Source organism: Cervus canadensis, chromosome 1, assembly GCF_019320065.1.
Source record: "Cervus canadensis isolate Bull #8, Minnesota chromosome 1, ASM1932006v1, whole genome shotgun sequence".
Classification (NCBI taxonomy): Eukaryota; Metazoa; Chordata; class Mammalia; order Artiodactyla; family Cervidae; genus Cervus; species Cervus canadensis.
In genome coordinates, this window is record NC_057386.1 from 18,569,186 (window position 1) to 18,595,670 (window position 26,485).

General features: G+C 51.9%; 1 protein-coding gene across 8 annotated transcripts in view; it reads left to right on the forward strand.

Annotated features, from left to right (window-relative positions):
* The first annotated feature begins 14,869 nt into the window (after positions 1-14,869).
* The window catches only part of HDAC5 (histone deacetylase 5), a 36,672-nt gene continuing 25,056 nt past the window's right edge, over positions 14,870-26,485 (forward strand). For 2 of the 8 annotated variants that reach the window (XM_043467245.1, XM_043467263.1), the window contains exons 1-2: positions 14,871-15,049; positions 20,415-20,625. In XM_043467245.1, the coding sequence (XP_043323180.1) occupies positions 20,604-20,625 (22 nt within the window). In that variant the 5' untranslated portion in view covers positions 14,871-15,049; positions 20,415-20,603. The other 6 variants (XM_043467297.1, XM_043467306.1, XM_043467277.1 and 3 more) reach the window with 4 other exon arrangements.

Here is a 26,485-nt window from a genome sequence, read left to right on the forward strand (position 1 = left end):
ACTTCTGCTTTACAGAGGAGGAAAGGGGCAATGCCTGGCCTAAGCCCACATTGCTAATAGGTGTTACAGCTAAGATAATTAACCAGCCAGTTTGACACCAGCATCTACAAGCTTAACCACTACATTGTTTTACCTTTTAGAATTCCAATGAACTGGGCTCTTAAACTGGGGATTCAGGGAATACGAATCCTCTATAATTATATCCAAAACATCACGTGCCTATGCACATATGCCTTGCTCTGAAAGAAAATCATAGCTTTCATTACATTTTCATGGGTGGGAAAGCTGTTGCCTTGCACTATCTCAGGGCCAGGATACACTCTGATCCCTCATCCCTCTGTATCCCTAATCTTGTCCAGATCTTACACTCTACATTAAGCCTTACTATCTCCTGCCTGGACAATCCCATAGCCTGCTGCACTGTCTCCCTAGTCCAAGCTCTCCTCCCTTCTGTCCATTCTTTCCAACATGCAAGCAGGATATTATTTTTTCCATTGTAAAAAATGTTCAATCCCTTCCAGTCACCTGAGGATGATGTGTGAAATCCCCAGGGCTGGGACTTTTTCCCCTGGTGGCCCAGTGCTTAAGACTTCGTGCTTTCACTGCAAGGGACACCAGTTTGATTCCTCCTCAGGGAGCTAAGATTCATGTCACATGGTGGGGTTAAAAAAAAAAAAATTCCCCAGCACCTACAATGCCCTGGAATCTGCTTCCCTGTCCTATTTCATCTCTCATGTGCATCTGTGCTATGACTCCTTGCAACCCCATGGACTATAGCCTGCCAGGCTCCTCTGTCCAGGGAATTTTTCAGGCAAGAACACTGGAGTGGGTTGCCATTTCCTACTTAGGGCATCCTCCCAAGCCAAGAATCAAACCAAGGTCTCTTGTGTCTCCTGCACCTGGGAAGTGATCTCATCTCTCAACTAATGTCCCAATCAATACCAATCCCTCTCCACCCCACTCACCCTTCATGCCCTAGGTCACATGCTGCCTCCTCCAAGAAGCCTTCTTTGACTGACTCAGGTTTCCTTCTCCTTGGTTCCCTGGACTTGGGGGCTCTGATAGCTTAGGTCTCTTGCATGCCCTGTATTGTCTTCAAGTTTCCCTCATACCTCCCTGCTCGCCTTTGAACTCTTTCAGAGCAACCGACTATGACTTTTCACTTTTGTGAGCCAGCACTTGGCACAGGACCTAGCGCACAGAAGACTAGCAAGTGTTTGTTGAATGACCTAATGCTATTTGTCAGAAGGGAGTACAAAGGAGTCTAGGCAACTCCATGCTCACTTCCCCAAATACCTGTACTTGTTGGATGAGGAGCCTCGCCTTCTTAAGTACAGGAAAGAGCACACCTGTATTTGTGTGTGTGTGTGTGTGTGTGTGTGTGTGTGTTTAGAGGGAGTGTTTGGAGACAGCATGCTGCATTGTCTATGGAGTTAGATAAATGGGGGTTCATATTTGACCATACTGCTAACTGGTTGTGTGACCTTCAGTAAGTTGCTTTACCTCTCTGAACTTAGCTGTTCCCTCTATGAAAATGGAATAATACAACTTCCTCATAGGATTGCTGTGGAATTAAATGAATTAATGCATTGAAATGGCTAACTCCATGCCCAGCACCTTGGCAGAGGCTCAACAACGTGGGTTCCCTTCCCCTCTACTCGAGTTTGCAAACATGTGCTGAGATTTTTTTATGGGAACCACATGGCTTGAGTTTGTCTCTATTTCAGCATATTTGCAAATACATTTCGTCCTAATTTGTATTTTGATTGTATTAACAGTTGTATGCGATTCACAGTGATGATGCATGTTTACGTGTTTACATTTGTCTTCCCATGGACAGTGGCATACACTGGAAGTGTGTACACATACTGAGAGTTCTGCGGGGATGTGTCGGTGTGTGGCTGTTGCATGTTGAATGAGTGTGTGGAATGTGTGTGGAATTGTATTTGTTATGTGCTGCTTACAAGTGGGGGAGGTCTGAGTGTACGGAGGTGGCTGAGGGTCTGGTCTGTGTGGCATTGTGTATGTGAATGCTGTGTAGGCCAGCACTGCCGCATAGAACTTTCTTCATTATCCAATAGAGTAGCTGTTGACAACAGCACGTGCTACTGACAGCTTGAAGTGTGGCTGGTGACACTGAGAAACTGAAGCTCTCTTGGATTTAATTTTAATTAATTTAAATGTAAATAGTCACAGGTAGACTAGTGACAGAATCTCAAGCTTGTTCTCCACGGACCAAGTCATGTGCACGCCCCTCCTTCTCATCCCGGAAACCCATCCATCGCGTCCGGACCCCAGCAGAAAGGCTGCGGCCGCCTCCCCTCCCCCGCCCCCGCCCCAGCTCCCCCCAATCCCCCCCCAACCCTCCCGCAAGTCCCCAGGCGAGCAGTGAATCAGCCTGACAATGAGGTGAGTCATTCATGAACTGCTCGGGCCAACCCAACGGGCGGGAAGCAAACGTCAGCCAGCCCACCCCCCCGCAACTCCCCAGTGGGATCGCTCAGCCCCACGCACTGCAGATGTTGAGGAAACTGACGCGGTGGAATCGAGGCACCAAAGCTCTTCTCCTTGGCCCCTCCCCTCTGGTTTGCAATCCATTCATTCCCCCAGCCCCTTTCTCCCTCTTCGCGGGCAAGTGAGTCATCACAAGATCTACGCCTCCAGTCCAACACCCACCTCCCCAAGCCTTCCGCGTGCGGTCTTCTTCCACGGTTGCGGGGTGAAGGCAGGGAGGCTGGACCCCTGGGTGAGGGAGTGCCAAGGTCGGCCCCTGGAAGCGACGCTGACTCTCTCCGGACCGTGGGGAGGGCGGGGCTCAGGGCAGACTGCAGCTGGCTAGATTCCTGCGAGCCATGTCCAGCTTGCCTGGAGCACGGAGACAAACAGGGCAGCAGGGAAGGAGCTGCTCAAGCTTGTTGTCTGGGGCACCTGTGGCTGGTGGTGAGGAGGGGATGGGGTAAGGCAACAGTATTCTGGTTTCCAGGGAGATCCCACAGTGTCCCCCCAGTACCTGACAGTCTTCAGAACCTGTTAGCTTCTCTCCTCTGCACTCCCAGGACCTGTTCCTCTAAGGACCAGTCTGAATCCCACCATCAGCTATCAATCAGCCTTCTCTAGGGTTGAACTTCACCTGAGGCTTCTGACTTGGACAACTGGGTCCCAGGGTGGTATCCCTTACAAGGTGGGAAATAAATCATCAAAAGCTTTAAAAGTGCGTAGACCCTTTGACAAAATGGGCTTCCCAGGTGGCTCAGTGGTGAAGAATCTACCTGCCAGTGCAGGAGATGCTAGAAATACAGGTTTGATCCCTGGGTCAGAAAGATCCCCTGGAGAAGGAAATGGCAACCCTCTTCAGTATTCTTGCCTGGAAAATCCTGTGAACAGAGGAGCCTGGCGGGCTACAGTCCAAGGGGTTGCAGAGAGTCGGACACGACTGAGCAGGCACGAGTGCGTGCATGCAAGATATTTGACAAAACAGCTCCACCTCTAAGAAAACAATAATTGATGTGTGCAAGGATTTAGCTATAAGAAGGTGGATCACAGCATTATTTAAAATGGTGAAAAATAGAAAAACAACCCAAATGTCCATCAAAAAGGAATTGAATAAAGAAACTGGTAAAACAACACAATGGGGGACTTGCTGGCGGTTCAGTGGCTCAGACTCCATGCTGCCAAAGCAGGACAGCTGGGTTTGATCCTTGATCAAGGAACTAGATCCCACAAGCAGCAACTAATAGTTCTCATGTCACAACTAAAAATCCTGAGTGCGTCAAGGAGGATCGAAGTTTATGCCTACTGCAGCATAAAAGCCCCAGCTCAATCAAATAAATAAATAATATTTTTAAAAAATAAAAATAAAAAAAATGGAATACTGCTCGACCTTTAAAAATGAGGCTGTGGAAGAAGATTTAATGCCATGGGAATATTTTCATGATGTATTACAAAAAAATAAATAGTAAGATACTGTGTCATATAATGTGATATAATTTTTCTTGAAAAAATATGAACATGGGAAAAATTAGAAAAGCATTTACCCAATTACTAATAATTGTTCTCATTGAATTATGCACTTAGGAGTGATTTTATTTTTTTCTTTGTACTTCTCTGATCTCCCTCCCACCCCTTATTTCTACATTAAGTGTATGAATTTTTACAGCAGAAAAATATTATTTATTTATTAAATATTTTAAAAAGCTATTTGTGGGGGAGGTAATGGGAATTAACTGTAAATGGGCATTTTATTGGGTGATAAAAATGTTTTTGAAACCAGATTATGTGATGGTTGTCATGTTGGTAAATTTACTTAGAAAATGTTGAATTGTATACCTAAAATGGGTTCTTTTATTTAAAATTTCTTAACAAAAACCACTTCCTGGGGGGTTCCCTGGTGTCTCAGTGGGAAAGAATCCGCTTGCCAATGCCAGAGACACAGGTTCAATCGCTGGTCTGGGAAGATCCCACATACTGTGGAGCAGCTAAGCCCCTGAGCCACAAGCAACTTCTGAGCCTGTGCTCTAGAGCCGGGGAACCGCAACTATTGAGTCCATGTGCCACCACAACTAGAGAAAAGCCTCTGAAGCAACAAAGACCCAGCACAGCCAAAAATAAACAAATAAAATTATTAAACAAAATGAAACAAAAAAATCATTTGTTGGGCTGTCTTCCAACCTGAACTTGAGGTCTAGGAGTAGGGACTGTCTGTTAAAATACAGGAAAACCACTTAAATCTGAGTTTCAGATAAAGAATAATTTTTTAAATACAAGTATAAAAATAAATAATATAAGTTTTTTAAAGGATGATCACTCACCTAGAGCCAGACATCCTGGAATGTGAAATCAAGTGGGCCTTAGGAACTGTCACTACAAACAAAGCTAGTGGAGGTGATGGAATTCCAGTTGAGCTATTTCAAATCCTGAAAGATGATGCTGTGAAAGTGCTGCACTCAATATGCCAGCAAATTTGGAAAACTCAGCAGTGGCCACAGGACTGGAAAAGGTCAGTTTTCATTCCAATACCAAAGAAAGGCAATGTCAAAGAATGCTCAAACTACCGCACAATTGTACTCATCTCACACGCTAGTAAAGTAATGCTTAAAATACTCCAAGCCAGGCTTCAGCAATACGTGAACCATGAAGTTCCAGATGTTCAAGATGGTTTTAGAAAAGGCAGAGGAACCAGAGATCAAATTGCCAACATCTGCTGGATCATCGAAAAAGCAAGAGAGTTCCAGAAAAACATCTATTTCTGCTTTATTGACTATGCCAAAGCCTTTGACTGTGTGGATCACAATAAACTGTGGAAAATTCTGAAAGAGATGGGCATACCAGATTCACCTGACCTGCCTCTTGAGAAACCTGTATGCAGGTCAGGAAGCAACAGTTAGAACTGGACATGGAACAACAGACTGGCTCCAAATAGGAAAAGGAGTACATCAAGGCTGTATATTGTCACCCTGCTTATTTAACTTATATGCAGAGTACATCATGAGGAACGCTGGGCTGGAATAAGCACAAGCTGGAATCAAGATTGCCAGGAGAAATATCAATAACCTCAGATATGCAGATGACACCACCCTTATGGCAGAAAGTGAAGAAGAACTAAAGAGCCTCTTGATGAAAGTATAAGAGGAGAGTAAAAAAGTTGGCTTAAAGCTCAACATTCAGAAGACTAAGATCATGGCATCCGGTCCCATCACTTCATGGCAGATAGATGGGGAAACAGTGGAAACAGCGGCTGACTTTATTTTTCTGGGCTCCAAAATCACTGCAGATGGTGATTGCAGCCATGAAATTAAAAGATGTTTACTCCTTGGAAGGAAAGTTATGACCAACCTAGACAGCATATTAAAAAGCAGAGACATTGCTCTGTCAACAAAGATCCATCTAGTCAAGGCTATGGTTTTTCCAGTGGTCATGTATGGATGTGAGAGTTGGACTATAAAGAAAGCTGAGCGCCGAAGAATTGATGCTTTTGAACTGTGGTGTTGGAGAAGATTCTTGAGAGTCCCTTGGACCGCAAGGAGATCCAACCAGTCCATCCTAAAGGAGATCAGTCCTGGGTGTTCATTGGAAGGACTGATGTTGAAGCTGACACTCCAATACTTTGGCCACCTGATGCGAAGAGCTGACTCATTTGAAAAGACCTTGATGCTGGGAAAGATTGAGGGCAGGAGGAGAAGGGGACGACAGAGGATGAGATGGTTGGATGGCATCACCGACTCAATGGATATGGGTTTGGATGGACTCCAGGAGTTGGTGATGGACAGGGAAGCCTGGCATGCTACGGTTCATGGGGTCGCAAAGAGGGGGACATGACTGAGCGACTGAACTGAACTGAAGGCATGAACTCTTTGTATAAGTATACACAATTATTCCTTGTTTATCTGAAATGTAAACTTAACTGCGCAGCCTTTCTTTTCTATTTTTCCTAATTCTGGCAACCCTAGTCTGGAAGCTTTGTTCCTATAGCATCTCTGGGGCATCTGGGCTTGTACCCCTACCCACCCCTAGAGCAGTTCTACAATGTCTGGGAGCGTGGGATGGAAACCCAGGATCTGCAAACAGCAAGGTGAGAAAGTGTGGGGCAGAGGTCATTTCTGATATAGAAGGTGAGTTCCTTGCTCAGGGAGTGGGAGTGGCAGTAGCATTTCAGCTGGCCCAAAGCAAGGAGTGATAACATCAAGGCAGGAGATGAGGGTTGGGCTTACCCTTTGCCAAGTCCTGTGCTGGCTCTTCACACAGATACCCCCATGTCCTGCTCTGGCAACTCAGAGTGGTGGAGGTTACTGTCCTTTATTATGGGGTGAGGAAATTCTAAGAGATAAAGTATCAAATGAATTTCCAAGTTCACATAGCTGGTTCAGTGGCAGAGCCTCAATCCAGGTCTAGATCTTTACATTTTCGGTGGGGTTGGGTCCAGTGGTTAACCACTCTGGGCTCTGATAACCTGGGGTCAGATCCCTGTATCTTAACTTACCGAGTCTGTGGCTTTGGGCAAGTTCCTTAAGTCTCCTGGGCCTCGGATCCTTCATCTTTAAAGTGGGGATGATGATAATAATAACAACAGCAACAACACTCATCTTGAGGAGTTGGCAGAATGAAGTCAGATGGGGTGGGTAAAGTCTAGTCTGCTGCTGTGTCTGATGGACAGGATGAATCCTCAATGGATATGCCAGAGAGCCCCTATTGCTTAAAGATGATGGAATGTGCCTTCCAGACACGTAACTCAAGGCCTTCCTGTTGGGGTGTCTGGGTCCGCAAGGAGTTCCTAGGAGAAAGAGGCCACAGATGTCTCTGCCTATACTGGGGAGACCCCTCAAACCTGGGGAGACCCCATCTGGCACCACACCCAGATAGCATGGGTCCTACCCTGGTCATTTTTTTTTTTTTTTAATATTTTACTTATTTATTTATTTGGCTGTGCTGGGACTTAGTTGAGGCACACGGGATCTTTGATCCTTGTGGCATTCAAGATCTTTAGTTGTGGCCTTTGGGATCTAGTTCCCTGACCAAGGATTGAACTCCCGTTGCATTGGGAGCATGGAGTTTTAGCCACGGGACCACCAAGGACGTTCCCTCTGCCCTGGTCTTGCCACTCACTGGGCCTCTGTCTCCTTAGTTATAAGATGGAATACATAGCATCTACCTTGTAGTATTGTGGTGAGAATAGTAATATATGTGACAGAGCCTTCCAAAAGGAAGTCTCTCGATACATGTTTATGCAGAAAGGGGGCAAAATGTATGTCAGTCGTAGATGACTTGCTGGAGGGAAGCCAACTGGGCCAGTTTTGTGTGGCTGGGCCCATGCCCCTCCACGTGTCTTGTTCTCTGTGGTTTCATGACCTCAGGGCCAAGAGGGTTTCCCAGCATCAAAGAGTCCAGTCCTCCCATTACAGAGGGGAAACGAGGCTCAGAGAGGGCAAATGGTTGGCCTGAGCTTCTATAGGCCGAGTTGGCTTGTGTCTCCCAGGGTCCCTTCATTACCACTGCTCCATTCTGCTTCTTGGGGCTCTGTTGTCTCTGCAGGCTCATACGCTCCCAGAGGGCAGGCACGTTTGTACCCTCCACCCCCTCCGTGGTGTGCATGCCCTGCCCAGAGACGATACTCTAGAGGGACTGTGGACATACAGGATGTGACTGTCCAGAGCTGCCCTTACACTGTTGTGTTCACGTGGCCTTGAATCCTGAGCGGGCAGGCAGGAACCCTGAATAGTTCAGGAAATCTGGGCCTCACTTCCAGCTCCCAGCAGGGCGGTGGAGGAGAGAGTAGGTTTCCTTTTCAGCTACGGCCCCCTGGACCTCCTGCTTGTTGTCTTGCTGCTAGCGGGGTAAGAAGCCTCAGTGAGACACCTCACTCTGGGTCCCTAGCTGCGAAATTTTATCATAAGGTCTCACCTCCGTCCCAGGCCTCCTGGTCACTTGCTGTCCTTTCGCTGCTGTGGGAGGCTCTTAGTCCATATACTGGCAACTTTTTTCAGCTTTGTCTCTAAATAACATATATATTAAAGGTACCATGACAAGTGGTGATAGCTGCACCCAGAATAGTCTCTATTTTTAAACAAATTCATAGCTTCTTCTAGGAGCCACCATGCTGGCTTTCTCAAGGCTTGGTCATTGCTGAGTGAAGAGACAGTGACCTGCTTCCAGTCTGTGGGCCAGAAAGGCAAGAGGCCTGGGAAGGAACAGAAGGTGTCAAGCACCAGTTAAGACTCCCAAGTGAGGAATAACTGGGGCCCGCATCTCCTTCCGGGGCCCTTATTTTTTTGTCTTATTTTTAAGTCTTTTGTTGAATTTGTTACAATATTGTTTCTGTTTTTATGCTTTGGTTTTTGGGCCAAGAGGCATGTGGAATCCTAGCTCTCCCACCAGGGATTGAACCTGCACCCCCTGCATTGGAAGGTGAAGTCTTAACTACTGGACCACCAGGCAAGTTCCTCCCACCACACACACTTGTTTTTGCTTTTTTTAAGCTACAGCTCTAGAATTGTTAGCTCACAGAGCTGGAAGAATCCTTAGACTCATCCACTGAATCATCCCATTTTACAGATGAGCAAACTGAGGCCCAGAGGGGTAGCAGCTTACCTAGGCCCCTGTCTGTTGCTCTTCCCCCACACATGTCAGCTAGTCAAGCATGACTATATCCTGGATGCTACCCTGAAACTGGTTTCTTTTTGCCCCAAGCCTGCAGGAGAGGGCCCTGGGAAGAAGGCATGAGAGGGAGGGGTTTTTCCACCTTTCCTTCTCAACCACACCTGTTGGACCCTCCAGAAATGTCTTCAGCTGGAAGGAAGGAAATCTAGTCCAACACTCTCATCCTACAAGAAATAGAGGCCCACAGAGAGGAAGGGATTTGTCCAGGGTCACACTGGGAGACCTGGGCCATACTTAGGCATCCTGAAGGCAGTTTGCATTACAATTCTCTGTGACATGCTTTTTGCTTTGTGTCTTGGGGCACATGAATTGTGTGCGCTGAAATAAACTCATTTTTGGCTCTTGTGTGTTTGCTCAGTCGCTCTGTCATATCCAAGTCTTAGCAACCCCATGGACTATAGCCTGCCAGGCTCCTCTGTCCATGGACTTGTCCAGGTAAGAATACTGGAGTGGGTTGCCATTTCTTACTCCAGGGGATCTTTCTAACGCAGGGACTGAACCGACATCTCTTGCATCTCCTGCATTGGCAGGCAGATTCTTTACCACTGTGCCACCTAGGAAGCCCCTTGGCTCTTGGGCATATTGTAAATCACCCATGGGCAGGACTGACCCTTAAAGCATCCCGAAGGACTGAAGATCCAGCCTAAACTCTGAAGCCCAGTACTACTCTGGATGCTGTCATCACATCTAATTTGGGATTTTCAAAGGGTCAGAACTGAAAGGGACCACAGAGAACAGCAGTCCAGGCTAAGGACACAAAGGCCTAGAGGGACTTATCCAATAGCACACCAGGATGGAGTCATCCTGTGCTGTGCTGTGCCTAATCACTCAGTCGTGTCTGACTATTTTCGACCCCATGGATTACTGCCCTCTGTCCGTGGGGATTTTCCAGGCAAGAATACTGGAGAGGGTTGCCACACCCTTCTCCAGGGGATCTTTCTGACCCAGGAATTGAACCGGGATCTCCTGCCATTGCAGGTGGATTCTTTACCAGCTGAGCTACCAGGAAAGCTCTGAGTGATCCTAGGACCCAGGTTTTCTTGTCTCCCATCCTGTTTTCTTGTTTTTTGCCATCCCCAAAGTAGCTAGTATTGTGCTGACCTCATGATTTTTCAATGAGGTCAATAAATTCTTGCTGAATGAACTAGAAACATGTTTCTATGAACAAGTTGCCCTTGGTAATTGACAAAAATGTTAAAGAATGCCTATTTCCTGTGATAAATATCTAGTAAATGTGTGTTGCATGAGTTTATCAGCTTAGTTCTTCCTTGTTCTGTAGTATTTTCCACTCGACGCTGTATTTAGGCACAGCTGTGGTGACTATTTCCCCACCAGGCACTCTTTGGAGGCCAGCAGGGCCACCTAAAGTGTTGCTCCACTGGAAACAAGACTGTAGGCTGGAACACTCTATAAGGGTTGCCCCAGAGCCTCTAGAATTCTATCCACGGATCTGGGTGAGAGTTTCAGGTGAGGGCACATTGGTCCTGGGTGCCTCATCTCTTCTGCCAAACAATGCTAACTTTATTTATTAATTAAAAAAAAATGTTTATTTGGACGGACCAGATCTTAGTTGCGTCACTTGGAATCTTTGATCTTTAGTTGCGGCATGTGGAATCGGCAGCATTCAAGCTCTTAGTTGCGGCATGTGGGATCTAGTTCCCTGACCAGGGATGGAACCTGGGCCCCCTGCACTGGGAGCGTAGAGTCTTAGTCACTGGACCACCAGGGAAGTCCCCAGGCAATGCTGACTTTAGATGCTGGGTGAGTGAGAGGGGGGTGGAGGAGATGGGGCTATCTGTGAGTTCCATAGCATCCACTGATTAGGGAGGAAGGCTGCCCTCTGTCTTGCTCCAAGAACTGGCCAGGACATTTCTGGTGACTTCCGACAGGAGTAGGAGCTCCCAGAGCCCCTAGCAGTGTTGCTCACCAGTCCTCATTCCTCTCCCCAGCCCTGATGCCTCCTTCTCAAAGTCCAATGGTGCTGCCAACCCATCAGGTTATAGGTTAAACATCTGGCTCATCTCCAAGATTAATTTCCTTCTACCAAGAGTCCAAATTCACTACTGGCTCCCAGGGTCAGAAGTTTTCCAGTCAACTAGTTGATCCCTTCTGCCTCATCATTCTACATAGGGAACCTGAGGCACTAGTTAAGGAGACAAACTTGTTAATTCCCGTTTCCATGGTGAATGGTCCTGTCAATGGCTCACCTTAGGAACTCTTAGGGCTTCCCTGGTAGCTCAGCTGGTAAAAGGATCTGTCTGCAATGCAGGAGATCTGGATTCGATTTCTGGGTGGGGAAGATCCCCTGGAGGAGGGCATGGCAATCCACTCCAGTATTCTTGCCTGGAGAATCCCCATGGACAGAGGAGCCTGGTGGGCTACAATCCATGGAGTCACAAAGAGTTGGACACGAATGAACGACTAAGCACAGCACAGCACAGGGACTCATAACAAAAGATACTTTTATTCTCTGTGAGAGACCTCTAAGATCCTTAAAGGTAGTTTCATTTCTATATCTCCAGCACTTTCTGTTTATACTCAAGAAACATAAGAAGAATTCATGGGGAAATATTTAATCCCACTTACCAGATAAGGAGAAATCTGGACTCATCAGGGCCACATATGGTGAATTCTTCTAACTTCTGGGGCATTTGGCTATGGCAGGGACAAGGTGTTCATCTCAGAAACCTCCATAGATCAGGGCTAGAGTGTTGAACTTGGGAGTCCAGTTCCCCCAGGTCCTTTCCCTAGTATCTGGGGGACAGCCAGAGCGATCTGAGTTTGAATCCGAGTTCTTGCTTGCATGAACTCTGACTCTGGGCAAGTTATTTAGCTTCTCTGAGCCTCAGTCCCTTCATCTGTGGAATGGGAAGGGCTTGGCCATAAGACAGTTATTGACATCTATTGTATCTGATGGGAAGATTTTTTCCCCATGTTCTGAGATCCTGAGAGAAAAAACTCTAGAGTCTTCAATGTCCCTGAACCTGTATCTGCTATGTGTCAGGTGGAGTGCTAGGTGCTAGAAAGGCAAAAAAATATATATGATCTTATTGCTTTTCCCAGGCAACTCCTACTCTGCTTGGGGAGGCAAAACATAAGCACTGAAAAAGCAAAACTTCAACTGAACCTAACCACCCAAGAGATATCATAGGATTGCATAAGAATCACAGCAAATGCAGGACTTCCCTAGCAGTCCAGTGGTTAAGACTCCTTCTTTCAACACAGGGGGCATGGGTTTGATCCCTGGTGGGAGAACTAAGGTCCCACATGCTGTGTGGCCTGGCTGGGAAAAAAACAAGAATGACAGCAAATGGCACCATCATTATAGTATAGACACAAGAAGACCCCTATCTTGGAGTGACATGGAATGACTTTTTGAGGTGGCCTTTCTGCTCAGAGTCCACAGTCAAAAACTGTTTATCTTTGGGACTTTAGTGGTGGTTCAGTGGTTAAGAATCTGCCTTACATTGCAGGAGATGTTGGGTCCATCCCTGGTTGGAGACCTAAGATCCCACAAACTGCAGAGCAATTAAGCCTGCCTGATGCAAGGACAGATCCACATGACACAACGAAGAGCTTGTGAGCAGCAACTAAGACCTGACACAGCCAAATAAATAAATAAATATTTTTTAAATAAATATTTTTAAAAAGAAGTTATCTTTTTTTTAAAAAAAATGCTCACCTTTGCTTAATCATTTAATACTCCTCAGAGGAAGAGATGGACACTAATCCAAAAGCACTATAAATAGATGTATATTTACAAATTGTTATCAGGGTCAATGAAGGCATACATAACAAGAGGATCCAACTTAAAAGGACCAAAGAAGGCCTCTTACAGGAAGTTATATATATATATAATTTTTTTTTTTTTTTTGACCATGCCCATGCAGCTTGTGGGATTTTTGTTCCTCAACCAGGGATTGAACCCAGGCCCTTGGTAGTGAAAGCATGGAGTCTTAAGGAAGTGATATTTAATTGAGTGCTATGAATGAATAAGAGTTAGCCAGGCCGAGAAGAGGGGAGGGGAGCATTTCAGAAAGAGAAAAAACTGACCAGCCTGTGCAAAGGTCCCGAGGAACAAGAGACTAGCTTTTCAAGGATGTGAGAGAAAGTCACAATGGCTGAGGTACAGAGAGTTACAGGAAGAGAGGTGAGGTGGGACCAGATCATGTAGAAGTTTCTAGGTTGTTTTTTTTTTTTCTTTTTCAAATATGAGGAGAGGACCAGCTGCAGCAAAACTACTAAAAATGAATTCTAGGCCCATCCCCACTGAAAAACAAACATTGTCACTAGGGTTCAGGAGTCAGGATTTTGAACATGTTCTTTAGGTAATTTGTGAGTACCCTAAAGTTTGAAAGCCAGTTTTCTGGGCCAGATACAGATTTCAGTAGCAAAAGTGGACAGCTTTTAAGCCCTCCCTTGATTAAATTTGTGTTCTGAAAAGGTCGTTCTGGCTTTGGGAGATGGCTAGGATGATGCAGGGAGTGGATTGGCCAGGGTGGCAGCTAGAATATCTCAAATGAGAGATGATTTGACTTCAAAAAAGGGGTGGGAATGAAGATGGGTGAGACATTCATGAGCTACTTTGTAGGAAGAACCTTTATTATTTATTACAGAAACATTTATATATTCATTTTCCTATCAGATAAGTGATAAATGATAGTTGCAAAATTTCAGATATAGAGAAAAAGATAAAGAGGAAAGTAAAGGTAAATATTTTGGCATAAATTCTTATAAGCTTATTAATACACATATATATTCAGATATATGGATGTAGTATGTAGTTTGTTGTTTATAATAATGGAAGGGGAGAGACAAAAAAATAATGGAACAATTCTGTAGTACTTGTTTCCTGATTTTCAAGATAACTACGTATCTTTAGCATCTTTTAACGTCTCTACAGATTTGTATCATTTTAAATGTCTGGATCTGGATGGGATTCCACTGAGTGGATGTGCCCTAATTTATTTGCTAATCCTCTCCTAATGGATATTTAGGTTGCTTTCAACTTTTCACATCATTAGAAGCAACCTCTTTCCTTCCATACTCATTTTTGAGCACAGCAATGTTATTCCTTAGGATACATTTTCGTTAGTGGAATTACTGAGTTATCGAGTTGTAGAAGAGGATGGCACCGAAGCCAGGGACCGGAAGTCTTCCTTTTGAAGGCCTTGGACTATTACAACCCTGCCCTGGCCTTTCCCAGTCTTTTTTTTTGGCGGGGGGGGGGGGTTGTTGGCACAGATTTAGTGTGTGCGGTCGGAGCTGGCGGGTTCGAGGCCTGTCCCAGACATCCACCCCCAGCATGGCCCCCTAGCTGTGGCCTCCAAGGCCCTCCCAGCCCCTAGGAATCCATCCCCGGGTCCCCTCCCCCACCGCGGGAGGGCGTGTTAGGCAGAAGCTTAGGCAGGCAACGATTGCACCATCCACGGTCTGAAAAGGAAGTGGAGGAAGCGCAGGGAGGAAAATCGTGCATCCCAAGGGCCGAGCCCCCAGGAACCAAACCCGTAAGCCCGCAACGCTCCTTCCAACACTGCTCACTGGCATCGGATCCCTTGCCTTCCTCCCCCTCCCCAGACCAACCCTTTGCGGGTACTGGCCCTTTAAGAAGCTGTCACGGTGGCGCTGTTGGCCCCGCCCGGCGGGGAGGGCCAAAAAAGAGGGGAGGGGTTGGTGGTGGCTGAAGTTGGGAGGGGGGGGGGGGTCTGGGTCTATTTTTAGCACCGGGTGCGGTCACGTGACGGGAGTGACGTCTCCGAATGTTGTTGTTGGTGGCGGCGGCGAGCGGAGCCGGAGGAGCCGCCGCAAAGATGGAGGAGCCGTCGAGGAGGTGCTGCCGCTGCTGCCGCCGCCGCTGCTGCCGCCGCCGCCCGCGAAGCCGGAGCTCGAGCCGCAGGGGGTGAGCGCGCCGCACCAGCCCCGATCCCATCTTCCCCAGGCTCCCCGGACGCGACGCAGCGCCCCCTCCTCCTGCCGTCGCTGCCCGCGGGCTCCCCGATCGCGCGCCGAGCTCCGCGCCCCTCTTCCTTCCTCGCGGCGCCCGGGTGCCAGGCGGCGGCCCCCGGGAGCATCGCCAGCCCGGGAGCCCGGCCTCGGGGTTACTGCCCGCGCCCCTCCCTGCCCCTCCCAGGCAGGGGCGCCTTCCCTACAGGTAAGGGAGGGGCCCGTCTTCCCGCGACCCACACCCCCAAATGGCCGGGAGACCGGCCGGGGCTGTCTGATTTGCCCTCTCCCGGGCGGCGCGCTGTGCGTTGCAGAGCGATTTGAGCCCTGCACCCGGATTCTTTGCAGACCCCTCTTCGCTGGACAGCCTTTCTTGGTACTCTGAGGTGAGGGGCGCCCCCACCCCACAGCGCTACTACCCATACCTCGGAACGCATCCTTGATTTTGTGTCCTTGACTTACATGCCCGAGGAGGGGGCCGGCGGGCCCACCTTACTTCTTTCTCCCATTATTCGCACCCCCTCCCTAGTGAGGCGTTACTGCGTTTGTTCCCACCCTCTTCTCCCGTCTGACACCCTGGAGCCAGAGAGAGAGCTAGGAGATGAAAGCTACCCCCCCCCCCACTTCTTGTCTGGGGTGGATGCCCCCCATTTTTCATCCTGGGTCTCTGTCTCACAGAGGGAGGGGGCGCTGCCCGTGCCTTTTAACTTCGGGGGAGCTGCGTCCCTACCCCACCCTTCTCTGGGGTCCTGGGGGAGATGAGAACTGGCTGGGTAATAAGTAATTAATCCGGGAGGCTGGTTGGTGGGGGAAAAGAGGGGAAGGTGGGAGTGCCTCATTTTGGGGAGGAGGTGACCACCTGATACTCCCCGATTGGCCTTCTGGGGTGAGGTGTATCCCTAAAGAGGAAGGGTGGCAACTGCAGCTGCTTTGGGGTGCTCAAGAGACCCACCACTCTGACAGTGACCACTGTGCTTCTGGGGCCTGGAATTAGCTTTGGCAGTTGGGGTAAGTGGGTTTGGTGGTAACTGGGTTCAAGGTCCGACTAGGAGGGAAGGATGGAGTCAGACCATAGGAACAAAAGGAGGCAGGGGATGAGAGATCCAGGACTCTTAGCCAGAAGGACCCCTGACCAGTCTGCTTTGGAGGACTGGAGCCTGGAGCTGGGTCCTGCCCTGGGCCTCTTCAGGTTTAGAGGATGTAGGCAGGAAGGGTCCTCCGTTTGAGTTCTAGGCACCAGAGTTCTTCAGCCTGTGCTGGCTCTTGAGACTCTGGGCTGGGCTGGGGATGGTGGGTGAGCCATGTTGGGGGCTGCCTGCTTTTTCGTTTCAATCTTCCCTCCTTCCTCTTCCTCCTAAACGCAAAGCTTGGAGAGTTCTTGGTTTGCCTTCTGCCCCTTCTCTTGAAACCTCCCTTTGCTTTTTTCCCCTTGGACTTGATTGTGGGCTGTGTCCAGACAAGGCAGGCGGGGGTTTCTGAGTGAGAGGACTGGGTCCACTAGCATCTCCACTCTGTCCTGGGAAGGTATGCATGCGGGGGGCCGGAGAGCAGATGCCAGGTGCAGTTTATTGCGAGCAAGGATGGAGGACACGTTAGCTCTGTGCCAGCCTCCCCTTCCCAGTATTCCCTCCTGTGTGGCTGGATGGAGTAATTGTGGGGGGGGGGGGGTGCTGGCAGTATCACATGCCCCACCCACTCTTAAGTAGATGCAGAGACAAAGGTTTGCTTTCCCCTTCCCTAGGGGTGGCATGTTAGCTGTGTGTTTAGAAACGGGGCTTGGGGATGTTGGAGGGGGCACGGGTAGTTTGTGTTTCTGCAGGGGGGAGGGGGGCAACAGCTATAGGAGCTGGGGGGAGTGCAGTTGGTGCTGAAGTACCAGCTGCTCTTTAATAATTAATTCTTCCTACTCACATCCCTTTGAGGAGGGATGTCTGGAACACGGCATCAGGCGCAGCCAGCCTGCTAGAGGACGCACTCCTCTTGGTGGGGGGTGGGGGGGAAACGGCGAGGGGGGGGCGGTTCTTGGCATTTTTGGAGCACTGTCGCTTGCTCATGAATGAAAACCTGATGCAGCCCGTGAGGGGGCCTATTGTAGCTGACTCTGGCTAATTAAACTTTCTCTGCCTGCCTTCTCCCCCACCCCACCTCACCCGAGCCCCAGCCCCAGCCCTTTCTTGAATGGGGACCCTGTCTGGTAGTACTGGTGAGGGGGTATCATTCTGCCTGAGGTTTTAGGGCAAACAGACCCGGTCTTCTGCCCTCTGCCTCGTCCCTCCCTCCCCTCTCACCACCCCCCCTCTTTTTTTTCTAGAAATAGCAGCCTCCCTCCATCTGGCTTGTGCAGATGCCTGGAGCTGCGTCTGAGCAGACAAACAGAAATGGGCCGATTGCAAAAATGAATTTGTCAGCCTGGTGCCTTTTTTCCTCCCCTGTCGCCCTCGCCCCTCCCTTAGTTTGGGCCTTGACATCCAAGTCAGCCACCCCTCCTGGCTCTGATCAGCCTCCAGGCTTCTGTTGGGCCAGCTTGGGGGAAGGCTCCAGGCTGGGGAAAGTGATCGGCCGGGCCCTGGTCAGGAGGGGTCAAGATGAGAGTTCCTTTGTGCCTTGGGATGGGATGTTTGGGCTTGTGGCTTTCTGATGAAGACTCTGGGGGCACATCTCAGACTGGGAGCAGTCTCACAGGATTTGGTTCGGACAGCTCACCTGGGAGGGGAGGGGTCCCCGGCCGGCCCCAGCGCTCAGGACTTGGGCCTGTCTTGAGCAGGGCTGGAGCTGGTGTGTTGGGAGAGGGGACGGCTTCGTGGTGGTGGAGTTCAGGTTCCTTGAGGGATGAGATACCTGTGGGGCCGCATTGTGAACTTGGGGCTTTTGAGGCAGTGCGTCCTCCGTCTGTCCCTCACTTGTCTGCCCTTCTCCTCCCACCCTCCACTGGATATTGTATTGCCTGTGAATGGAGTGGGGCGTATCACCCTAGGGTGTTTGGCCCTTCCTCCCCCGGCTTAGCCATGAGCTTGTAGGGTGAGATGCAGCTGGTTTTCTGCCGCCCTGGCTGGAGGTGGGAGGTGGGTTTGGATCCTGGAATGGGACAGAGGTCTCACTGGAAGACAAGAGTTCTCAGGGGGTGCGGACAGGACCCTGGGGTCTGCCTGCTTGTGATGTCATGGAAGCCAGGCTGCTCACTGGTTTGGTATCAGAGTGCCAGGATTCACGGAGCTCTTGGTCCCCAGCTGCCCCCTACCCCCGACCTTCCTATAACAATGGTCAGCAGTGAGTTTCTCTGGCTGAGGGGGGACCAGACAGCTCAGGTTTTTACCATTAAGCTCCCCTTTTCCCCCTTCAGCCCTTCCCCCCACCCCCAGTCAAATATCTCTGCCTGTCCCCATGAACGATCAAAGTGAACGCTGCTTTGTTTCCCAGGGAGGCTTCCTGGGAGTGTTGGCAGACACTCTTTGCAGGTGGACGGGGCCCAGGGGTCCTGTTACATGTGGTAGGGTGGGCCGGAGTGCAGCCTTTCAGAGCTCCGAGCCTCCTGGGAGCTCTGGGAGCCCCTCCCTTCCTCTTCTCTCCAGGGGTTGAGGACTGATGGGGGCTCAGGGCGGATCTTAACCTAGTTTTTGGCCCATGGAGACTCTGCCCCTCCTGAGAGCCCTGTTGTGGAGGTTCCTTTCACTGAGGAGACGGGCTGGGTCACTCGGGCTGCTGGGAATCGTGGGAAATTCTGAACCTGTGTTCCCCAGCCCACGGGAAAGGGTGTGAGCAGGACCGGGCGCCAGTCCCGGGGTGGGCATGGGCTGAGCTGCCTGCCCACGCGGGCCCTGCCAGGGCACCAACAGCCCCACCTGCTGCATTCCTGAGCTTGGCCCCAACCCTGCACAGCCTCTTCTTACCTTGCCCCACACCTGTGCCTGCTGGGAGCCATTCAGCCCCCTTCTCTCAGCCTACTCCCACCTCCCCATCTGAGCGCACCTTTCCCCGGCTACTGAGTCAAAGCCCAGGGGGCAGTAGAAGACTTGGGATCTTCCTAGTATATGTGCAGTATACCTGTGTGTGTGTCAATGTTTGTGTTCTTGTGTCCCTTGCTGTGGCTGACTCCTGGGCTCCTTGGCCCCGTATGGACCTCATGCCTGGCCATCCTTGATGAGACTGCAAAGTTTACCAAGAATTAATCCGGCCAGGAGGTAGGCTGTCCAGGGGCAGAAGTGACTGCCTCTTCCTAGTTTGGGGAGCAGAGTTAGGGTTTAAAACTTGGCCCCTGCCTATTGCTTCCTGCTCCCTCCATTTCACTAGGTGTTGGAAGGCCTGCCTTCATTTGGAAAAAAATGAATGAGATCATGTCTAGGGTGGATCATGAACTCTTTAGGGATGGGCCCAGGTGGGTGCGTGTGTAGTGTCTGAGGCTTGAGGGCTAGCTATGAGGCTAGAGGGGGTTGGGGAGCTGGAGGAGTGGAGACAGTTGGCAAACACATGGTTCTGTAATACTGGGACGTCCTCTCTTACTCTGCTGGCCTCAGCAGGCCTGCTGCTGGGTCTCTTGGTGTCTTTGTACAAACTGGAAAACAGCGTCCCTTATTCTGGGTGGATTCAGCCTGTGTAGCTTGGCAGGCACAGCAGAGGCTGGATTTCAGACCTCGTTGCGCGGGGCACAACCTATACAACACATGCAAGGCCCTGGGTGTGGGCCTTGGACCCCTAGTCCAGAGGGCACCGGATGTGGGATGAATGTCTCTGTCTTTCGAAATTCTTGGAAACAGCATGGTTAATGGGTAGAGAAAGAGCAGTTGTTGTCCTCTTTCTCTGAGGGCAACCTGTTGTTGAATGGGGGAGACCAAGACAGAAGCACGTGGCATTTCCAGGGTTGGGTGACATGAGGATCTGGGAGTAGGGAGAAGATGAGCATCCAAGCTCAGGCTACGGGGCTGGAGGACCGGTCTTTCCCTTAAGTTCTTCGAGGGGCTCCAGATCAGCCCTGCTTCTCTCCACCACCCTGGACAGAGTTCAGAAGTGTTCTTGCACTTTCACCTTTGGCGCAGACCCTGTCCCGCATCGGGTACCCTTGGGAGTCTCTGAGGTCTCCCCACCTGGCAGTGGATATGGTCACCTGAAAGGGAGTTTGGGTGTGTTTACCGTAGCCATTTCCCTTCCGGTGAGAGCTGGCAGCCTCACCAGTTAGAAAGAGAAGAAACTAGGTCTGGTCCAGTGCCGTGCTGCTGGGCAGGTGGCCCTCCCTCTGTTCTCTAGGTGTAACTGACAAGCTCCAAGGTTTCCCTCTACCCCCAGGTTCCTGAGTTGGGGCCCGCTAACCCTGCTCCATCTCTCCCCAGGAATGCTGTTCTGAATGCCTGACTGCCTCGCCCCGAAGGATGGCCTCGGATGGGCGTTAGAGGCACAGCGGCCCCGGGCTCCTGTCCCGTCCGTCTGTCTGTTATCGTCTGTCTCTCTTGACATCACCGCAGCTCCACCCCCTCCCGTCCCAGCCCCCAACGCCAGCTTCCTGCAGGCCCAGAGCCGGCATGAACTCTCCCACCGAGTCGGGTAAGAGTTGGGAGGCTGGAGAAGGCACCTGGGGTGGCTTTGGATGTAATGGGCTGTATGGGTATATCCACCCCAGGCCAGCTGGTCTTCAGGGTCTGAACCATAAGGGAACGAGGGGTCAGGAGTGGAGAAGCATGATGAGAAAAGGACAGAGGCAAGCCCAAGGTGATTGACTAAGGGGTAGACCTGAAGTTGATGGTTGATGGTCCAGCCTAGCCCTGGGAGGGCATGGGTCCAACTGTGATCCCAGGCTGGCCCTCTTGACTCAGGGGCTGTCAATTCCATGCCACCCTGCCCCTGTTCACCAAGACAGGCAGGGGTGAGGGGGCTGTGTGCCCCTGAACCGCTCCGGGAGGTCTGGGGATGATGTTGGAAGAAGTTCCCTCTGATAGCTGAATGCCCAGCTTCCTTGTCATGGTGGTGTCCTTTCTTCTTGCTGAAGTTCCATACTCTGTGTTCCATACTCTTTTTCTCGGTGGAGGTTTGCAAGGCCTCCAGCCTTAGCCTGTGCTGGGAAGAGTGGTATTGGGGTGAGGGGTGGGTGGTGACACGTTGGCAGCTGTCTCCTTTGAGTCCAGGTAGACATGCCCTGGACAGGGAAGATTCTTAATTTGGGGTCTCCAACCCTGAGATTTCTTATTCCCCTCTGCTCCTATGAGCCTGCCTAGTGCTGCCAGAAATAGTCTGTGGGTGGGACTCCAGGCAGCTTTGTGCATGGGTGAGTCTGGATGTGTGCCCATGTGGATGTGTCCAAGCAGCCTGAGTTGGACCCTCAGGGGTTTCACAGGAGGGTCATGGGTCAGTGTGGTCAGAGTAATAACTGCTTTCCCTCCTCGGCTGTCTCCTTCTGCACAGACTTAAAAGGGTCAGAGTCCATCTTGCTCAACTTTAACCACCACCCCCCCCCGCCCCCCCAGCCCTTCCTATTACTTACATCTTTTTCTGCAGGGGTGGGAGATACCTTTCATTCTTTTAGAGACAGGGAAACTAGGGCCTGGAGAGTGAAACCGGTTAGCAGGATCGTGCAAAGCAGGATCAGGGAGGAGTCGAGGCCCATCTCATTCCCCGTCATCATCACTGTGCTCAATCTGGTGGCTTCCTGTCGTGAGGACCGCGTGCTGGTGACGTGTGGCCCTGACCACAGTCCCGGGGCTTCCAACAGATTAAGGGAAGCCAGAAGCTGGTGGGACTGGTTGGCTTTGTGACCTTTGTTTTGGTTAAGGCTGTGCCCCCTCCTGTTGCCCTTTGCATCGTGACATCGTCCGGGCACAAGACAGAGTAGAGTGCCAGCTGGGGAAGGCTGGGCTCCTGAGATTCACCAAGTCAGCTTTGTCGATGGGCCCCCTCCTGCCGGGATTGTGGTCTCCCCTCCGAACCGCCGGCCAATGCCTGCCTTCATTTCCCCTGCAGGGGCTCTGCCAGGCGTTAGACGTAGAGAGGTCTGTGTGACTCTCGCGCTGGAGGGTGGGCTGCCCTGACTTCCTGCTTTCTCCTACGAGGCTGGGCTGGCGAAGGGGAACGAGAGGCCTGGTGGGTTCTCAGCCGTCCCTTGGCCATCAGCTGGATGCTGCCCCTCGCAGGGTCGGTTGTGCCTAACAGGAGTGCCAACTGCTTCTTTCCTCTGAGCTACAACACTGATCTGTTTGGGAGCCATATCTAGTCACACCAGGCCTGGGGTCTAACCATTGGCCAGGGGAACGGGAGCTCGCCAGAGGCATCTGTTGGTGGCTCCGGAAGGACATTTTCCGGCTTTGAGATTTCAGTGCCTTACAGTGAAAGGCTAAGATGATCAACCTCGGCCGATCAGGTCAGTGGGTTGTCTTTCCAGATGCAGGTGGGCTGAATCCTTCTTGTAGCCCCTTGGCTCAGAGCTGGCAGCAGCTGGAGGGGGTCCATCAACCCTGAGCCTGGCCAGGAGGGGCCCATTGAATTGACCGCGCCTCCTGGCTGGCTTTCTCGCTCCCCCCAGTAGGGGGAGATGCCGTCTGCTCGCGTTCAGCAAGGAGGGAAAAGGACAGGGGGCCAGAGATTGGAAAGCAGGTTTTAGGACTGTTGCCAGGCTCAGACTGGGATCATTGTTCAGGGGCAGCGTCCTGAGGCCCTTCCTACCGAGTTTTTCTGGGGCTCCAGGCCTGCCTCTCCCTGTTGTGGAGTTCCAGCTGCTCTGACCAGGGGAGAGGGCCAGCTTCTGCACAGCATCCCCCATGGGGCCCAGCATCTGCCATTCCCAGAGCGCAGGGTAGCATCTGGACTGAGGCTGCAGGTGCCGGGCACCTGGCCGAAGCCTGGAAACTGCTTGCCTGAACTCCACGGAAGTCCAGTGAAACCACGAATTGTAGCTGGGTGTCCCTCGCAGGGAGCTTAGGAAGAGCATGAGGCCCCAGGCCTGGGGCTAAAGGTGGGGAGGAGAAGAGTGGTTAGTTTCCTGGGTCTGTGAGCACCCCTCACCCTCTCCCAAGTCCCTGAAGACTCACCCCTCTCCCTCTCAGGGCTCAGAAGGGCAGGCCTGGGTGAGGGGCAGTTTCTCTCCTTTTGTCTCAGGGCAGGAGCTTTCCTGTTTGGAAGAGAAAAGTAGGAGATGATCCATCCCTGCCCTCACAGTGGACAAGTTAGTGAGAGAGCGTCTTCCGGGTGAGGGGTGGCAGGTGGAGATCTCGAGAGATTTACTTCTGGGGCTCCCCAATCCTCCCCGAGGAGTGGGAGCTGATCCACTTCCCTCTGGGCTAGGCCGGATGCCAGCATCTGACCTGATTTGCCTCTTTTGCAGTCCTGGGAGGACAAGCAGAGGCCATTGATGGGGCTGCCCGCTTCCCTGAGGAGGCCGCTGCCTGGTATCTGGCTTCTCTTTAGGCACTGGGAGGCTTGAGGAGTGAGGCGTCATTTTCATTCCTGCTGCCATCAGTGGGTGTGAAGGACTGACAGGGTGTGCCCCCTGCCAGCCTGGAGGAGCTACCCTGGGGCCTGGGCCCACTCTGGTCCCTCACTGCTCTGTCCCCCGTGCTGTGGCCAAGAGGCGTGGGCACGGAGAAGGCCCGACCCTTGAGCCAGTCTAGATGGCGACAGGGCCCCAGGAGGAGGTGGCCGGGTTCCTTAGCCCCAGCATGGGAAGGAGACAAGCTTCATGACAACACCTGCCTGCCCAGCACCTCCCAGCTCGCTGCACACTTTCTCTCCTTCCCTTTCCCGACTGCCCCCTCCTTTCTGGGTGACCAGAGAAACTGGGGCATAGGCGTGGGGTGGAGCCAGGAACCTCGGCGTCCTGCCTCCCAGCCTCAGGCTCAGCCTCTGCCTCTGCCTCCCCCCCCACCCCCCCGCCGGGGAAGGAGGAGAAAGTGGGTCAGAGGCATCATGGGGCGGGGGTCTGGGAAGTGGACTCTGGTGTCCCTTCTCCACTTCGATGCCCCCTGGCATGCCTCTGAACTCGTTGTAGACTGAGATCGGCGCCAGCCTCCCCTGTCCCACCATTCCAAAGGGATTGAAGGCTTAGCATGGAATGGTCCGAGGAGTCAGGGTCAACCCTGAGGGGATGTGGAAGATGCCACAGTAGGTGTTCGTATTTTCCCTGGGCTGGGTCTCAAATGAGAGGGCTCAGCCAGCACCCAGCATGGGACCTGGCACATGGCGGCTCCTGGGCCATGGTGACAGGCTCCAGCATGACTGGACTCCGAGGGCAGGGGAGAACAGGAGGGCAGGCAGGCCTGCCTCCAGGGCCCCATGGCAGCTTGCATCCTGCACTCCATCCGGGGTAACCACCCCCCCCGCACCAGCCCTCGGCTTTTATACTCTTCACAAAGCAGATTTTGCTTTCTTCCTTACAGTCAGGGCCCCACCCAAGCCTTTTGGGCCCAGAAGATGGGAGCCTTCATGAGCTCAAGGAGCCACTTCAGGTTCTCCCTTCTCCACATTTAAAGGGTTAGGAGGCCTGAGCCCAGCCTCCGAGGGAGGGAGGGAGCAAATGAGGTCATGGTGGCTCTGGAGGGGATGGTACCTGCTTTTCATGAGGCTACTGTGACCCATTCTTGGTGGGTGCTCTGTAAGATCAGTGGGGTGACACATGCATGGAAGAGCTGGGGAGGGGGTGTGGAGAAGAGACATGAACCCCAAGGAAAGGAGCTATAAAGCAGGAAGGATTGAGGTTAGACGTTAGGAAGGTGTTGCATCACTTGAACCTCAAAAGAAAAAGACACTTGTCCACATCCCAGGCCTCCTCTTTTATTGCCCTGGGGGATTCTGGGAACTACGCTGAGGATCATCTGGCTGTGTCTGACACTTTACTTCCCACTTCAAGCTGTTGCTGAAAGTCGTAGCAGTGCTGGGAACTGCCCTGAACCCCTGGCTCTGGCCACCTCTGGGTGCCCAGCCTCCCGGGGGCTCCCAGCGTCCCTAAACAGGGAGCTGTGTTTCCTTAGGGTTCTGACTGCTCCACGTTCTGGGGGCCCTGCCTTTTGAGTCATTGTAACTGATGATTTCCTCTCTTCCAGAACAGGGTTCCCCTACCATTCTCTCCTATGCCTGGGGCAGGCGGAGAGAGAGCCAGGACAGGGCTAGCCAGCCCTTCTGGTTGCTTTCAGCGTGGGTGGGTGGAGTCTTGGCTGGGACGGGCTGCTGCCCCCAGCTTTCTGGGCTCCCTTGAGACTGCTGCCTGTCACCCTGCTGAGGAGACCTTGACCTTCCCTCCCCTTGCTCTCTGGGGAGCCTGGTTGGCCAGGATGAGTTTGGGGCACAGGGTGCTGAATGGAGTCCCCAGACCTACTCTGAAGTGTCCACCAACTCCAGACCCCTGTGGGGAGCACTGCTCCATCAGCAGTTTTCTGGAGTCTGTCCTGACTAAGAAGCTGAGGCCCAGAGCTTTCTTTAGCTCCTGTTAACCTCCAGCTTCCCTCATACCCATCTTACCAGTCAGCCTAGCGCCTGGGACAGCCCACCTCTGCCTCTTCCCCATCCATGTGATCTCCCCACCTGAGGGCAGGAGGCCCCTTTGCTGTCCCCAGCTGGCAGGAGCCACATCTCTTGTGTCCTTGGTTGGCCAGCTCCTCCTGGGCTCCCGACAGGAGGGTGAGGTCATCCAGTCCAGAGAGAGGACAGGTGTCCCTGGCTCCATGCCTAGAGTTGGGGGCAAGGAGGGGCCAGGAGGGGGCTCCAAAATAGCAGCTGTGACATCAGGAAGGGGGAGGGGGACACAGACCCAGGAATAACCGGGCTATTAAAAGGCTCCACTGAGGTCGGGGGCCAAGTGGGATCTCTGTATCAGTGGGAGGCACAACCTCAGGAGGAGCGATGGGCCAGCAGTGGGAAGCGTAGGTGGGGGGTATCACCGGTCCTCATGGCACACCAGCCTCAGGTCCCAGCAGGGCCTCAGGAGCAGGCCCTGCTCTGCCAGGCCTGGGGCTGATGGGGAAGGGCTGGACGCTGGCAGCCGCTCAACTCTTACGGGGGCTGCAACCCCAGATCTCCTCCTACCTGGGACCTGGTGGGGAGTCATTGTACCTGTTACTGGAAACCCTGGGGCAGCTTCATGTGCCCGCCATGCAGGAAGCAGGGGCTGTGGTGGTTAGAGCTCAGACATGAACTTCAGATGTCTCTGTTTCCCCATCTGCACCTCTCTCCTGAGGTCATCGTGCAGAATAAACGAGGTGACCTGTGTGCTACTTAGCATTGTACTCCCCTCGGGAAGAGCTGCCTGTGCTCTGAGCACAGGCAGGTGCTCCCAGGTTCCCTTCTCTGCGTGGGGTGAGGCCTGTCCCTAAAGGGTCTCCCTGCCCCCTGGAAGGAAGCTGAGCAGCCTCTGGAAGTGACACCCCAATAGGTAGGAGGGAGCCACCATTTAGCTGTGCTCAGGGGTCTCCTTGCTGGTCGAGGG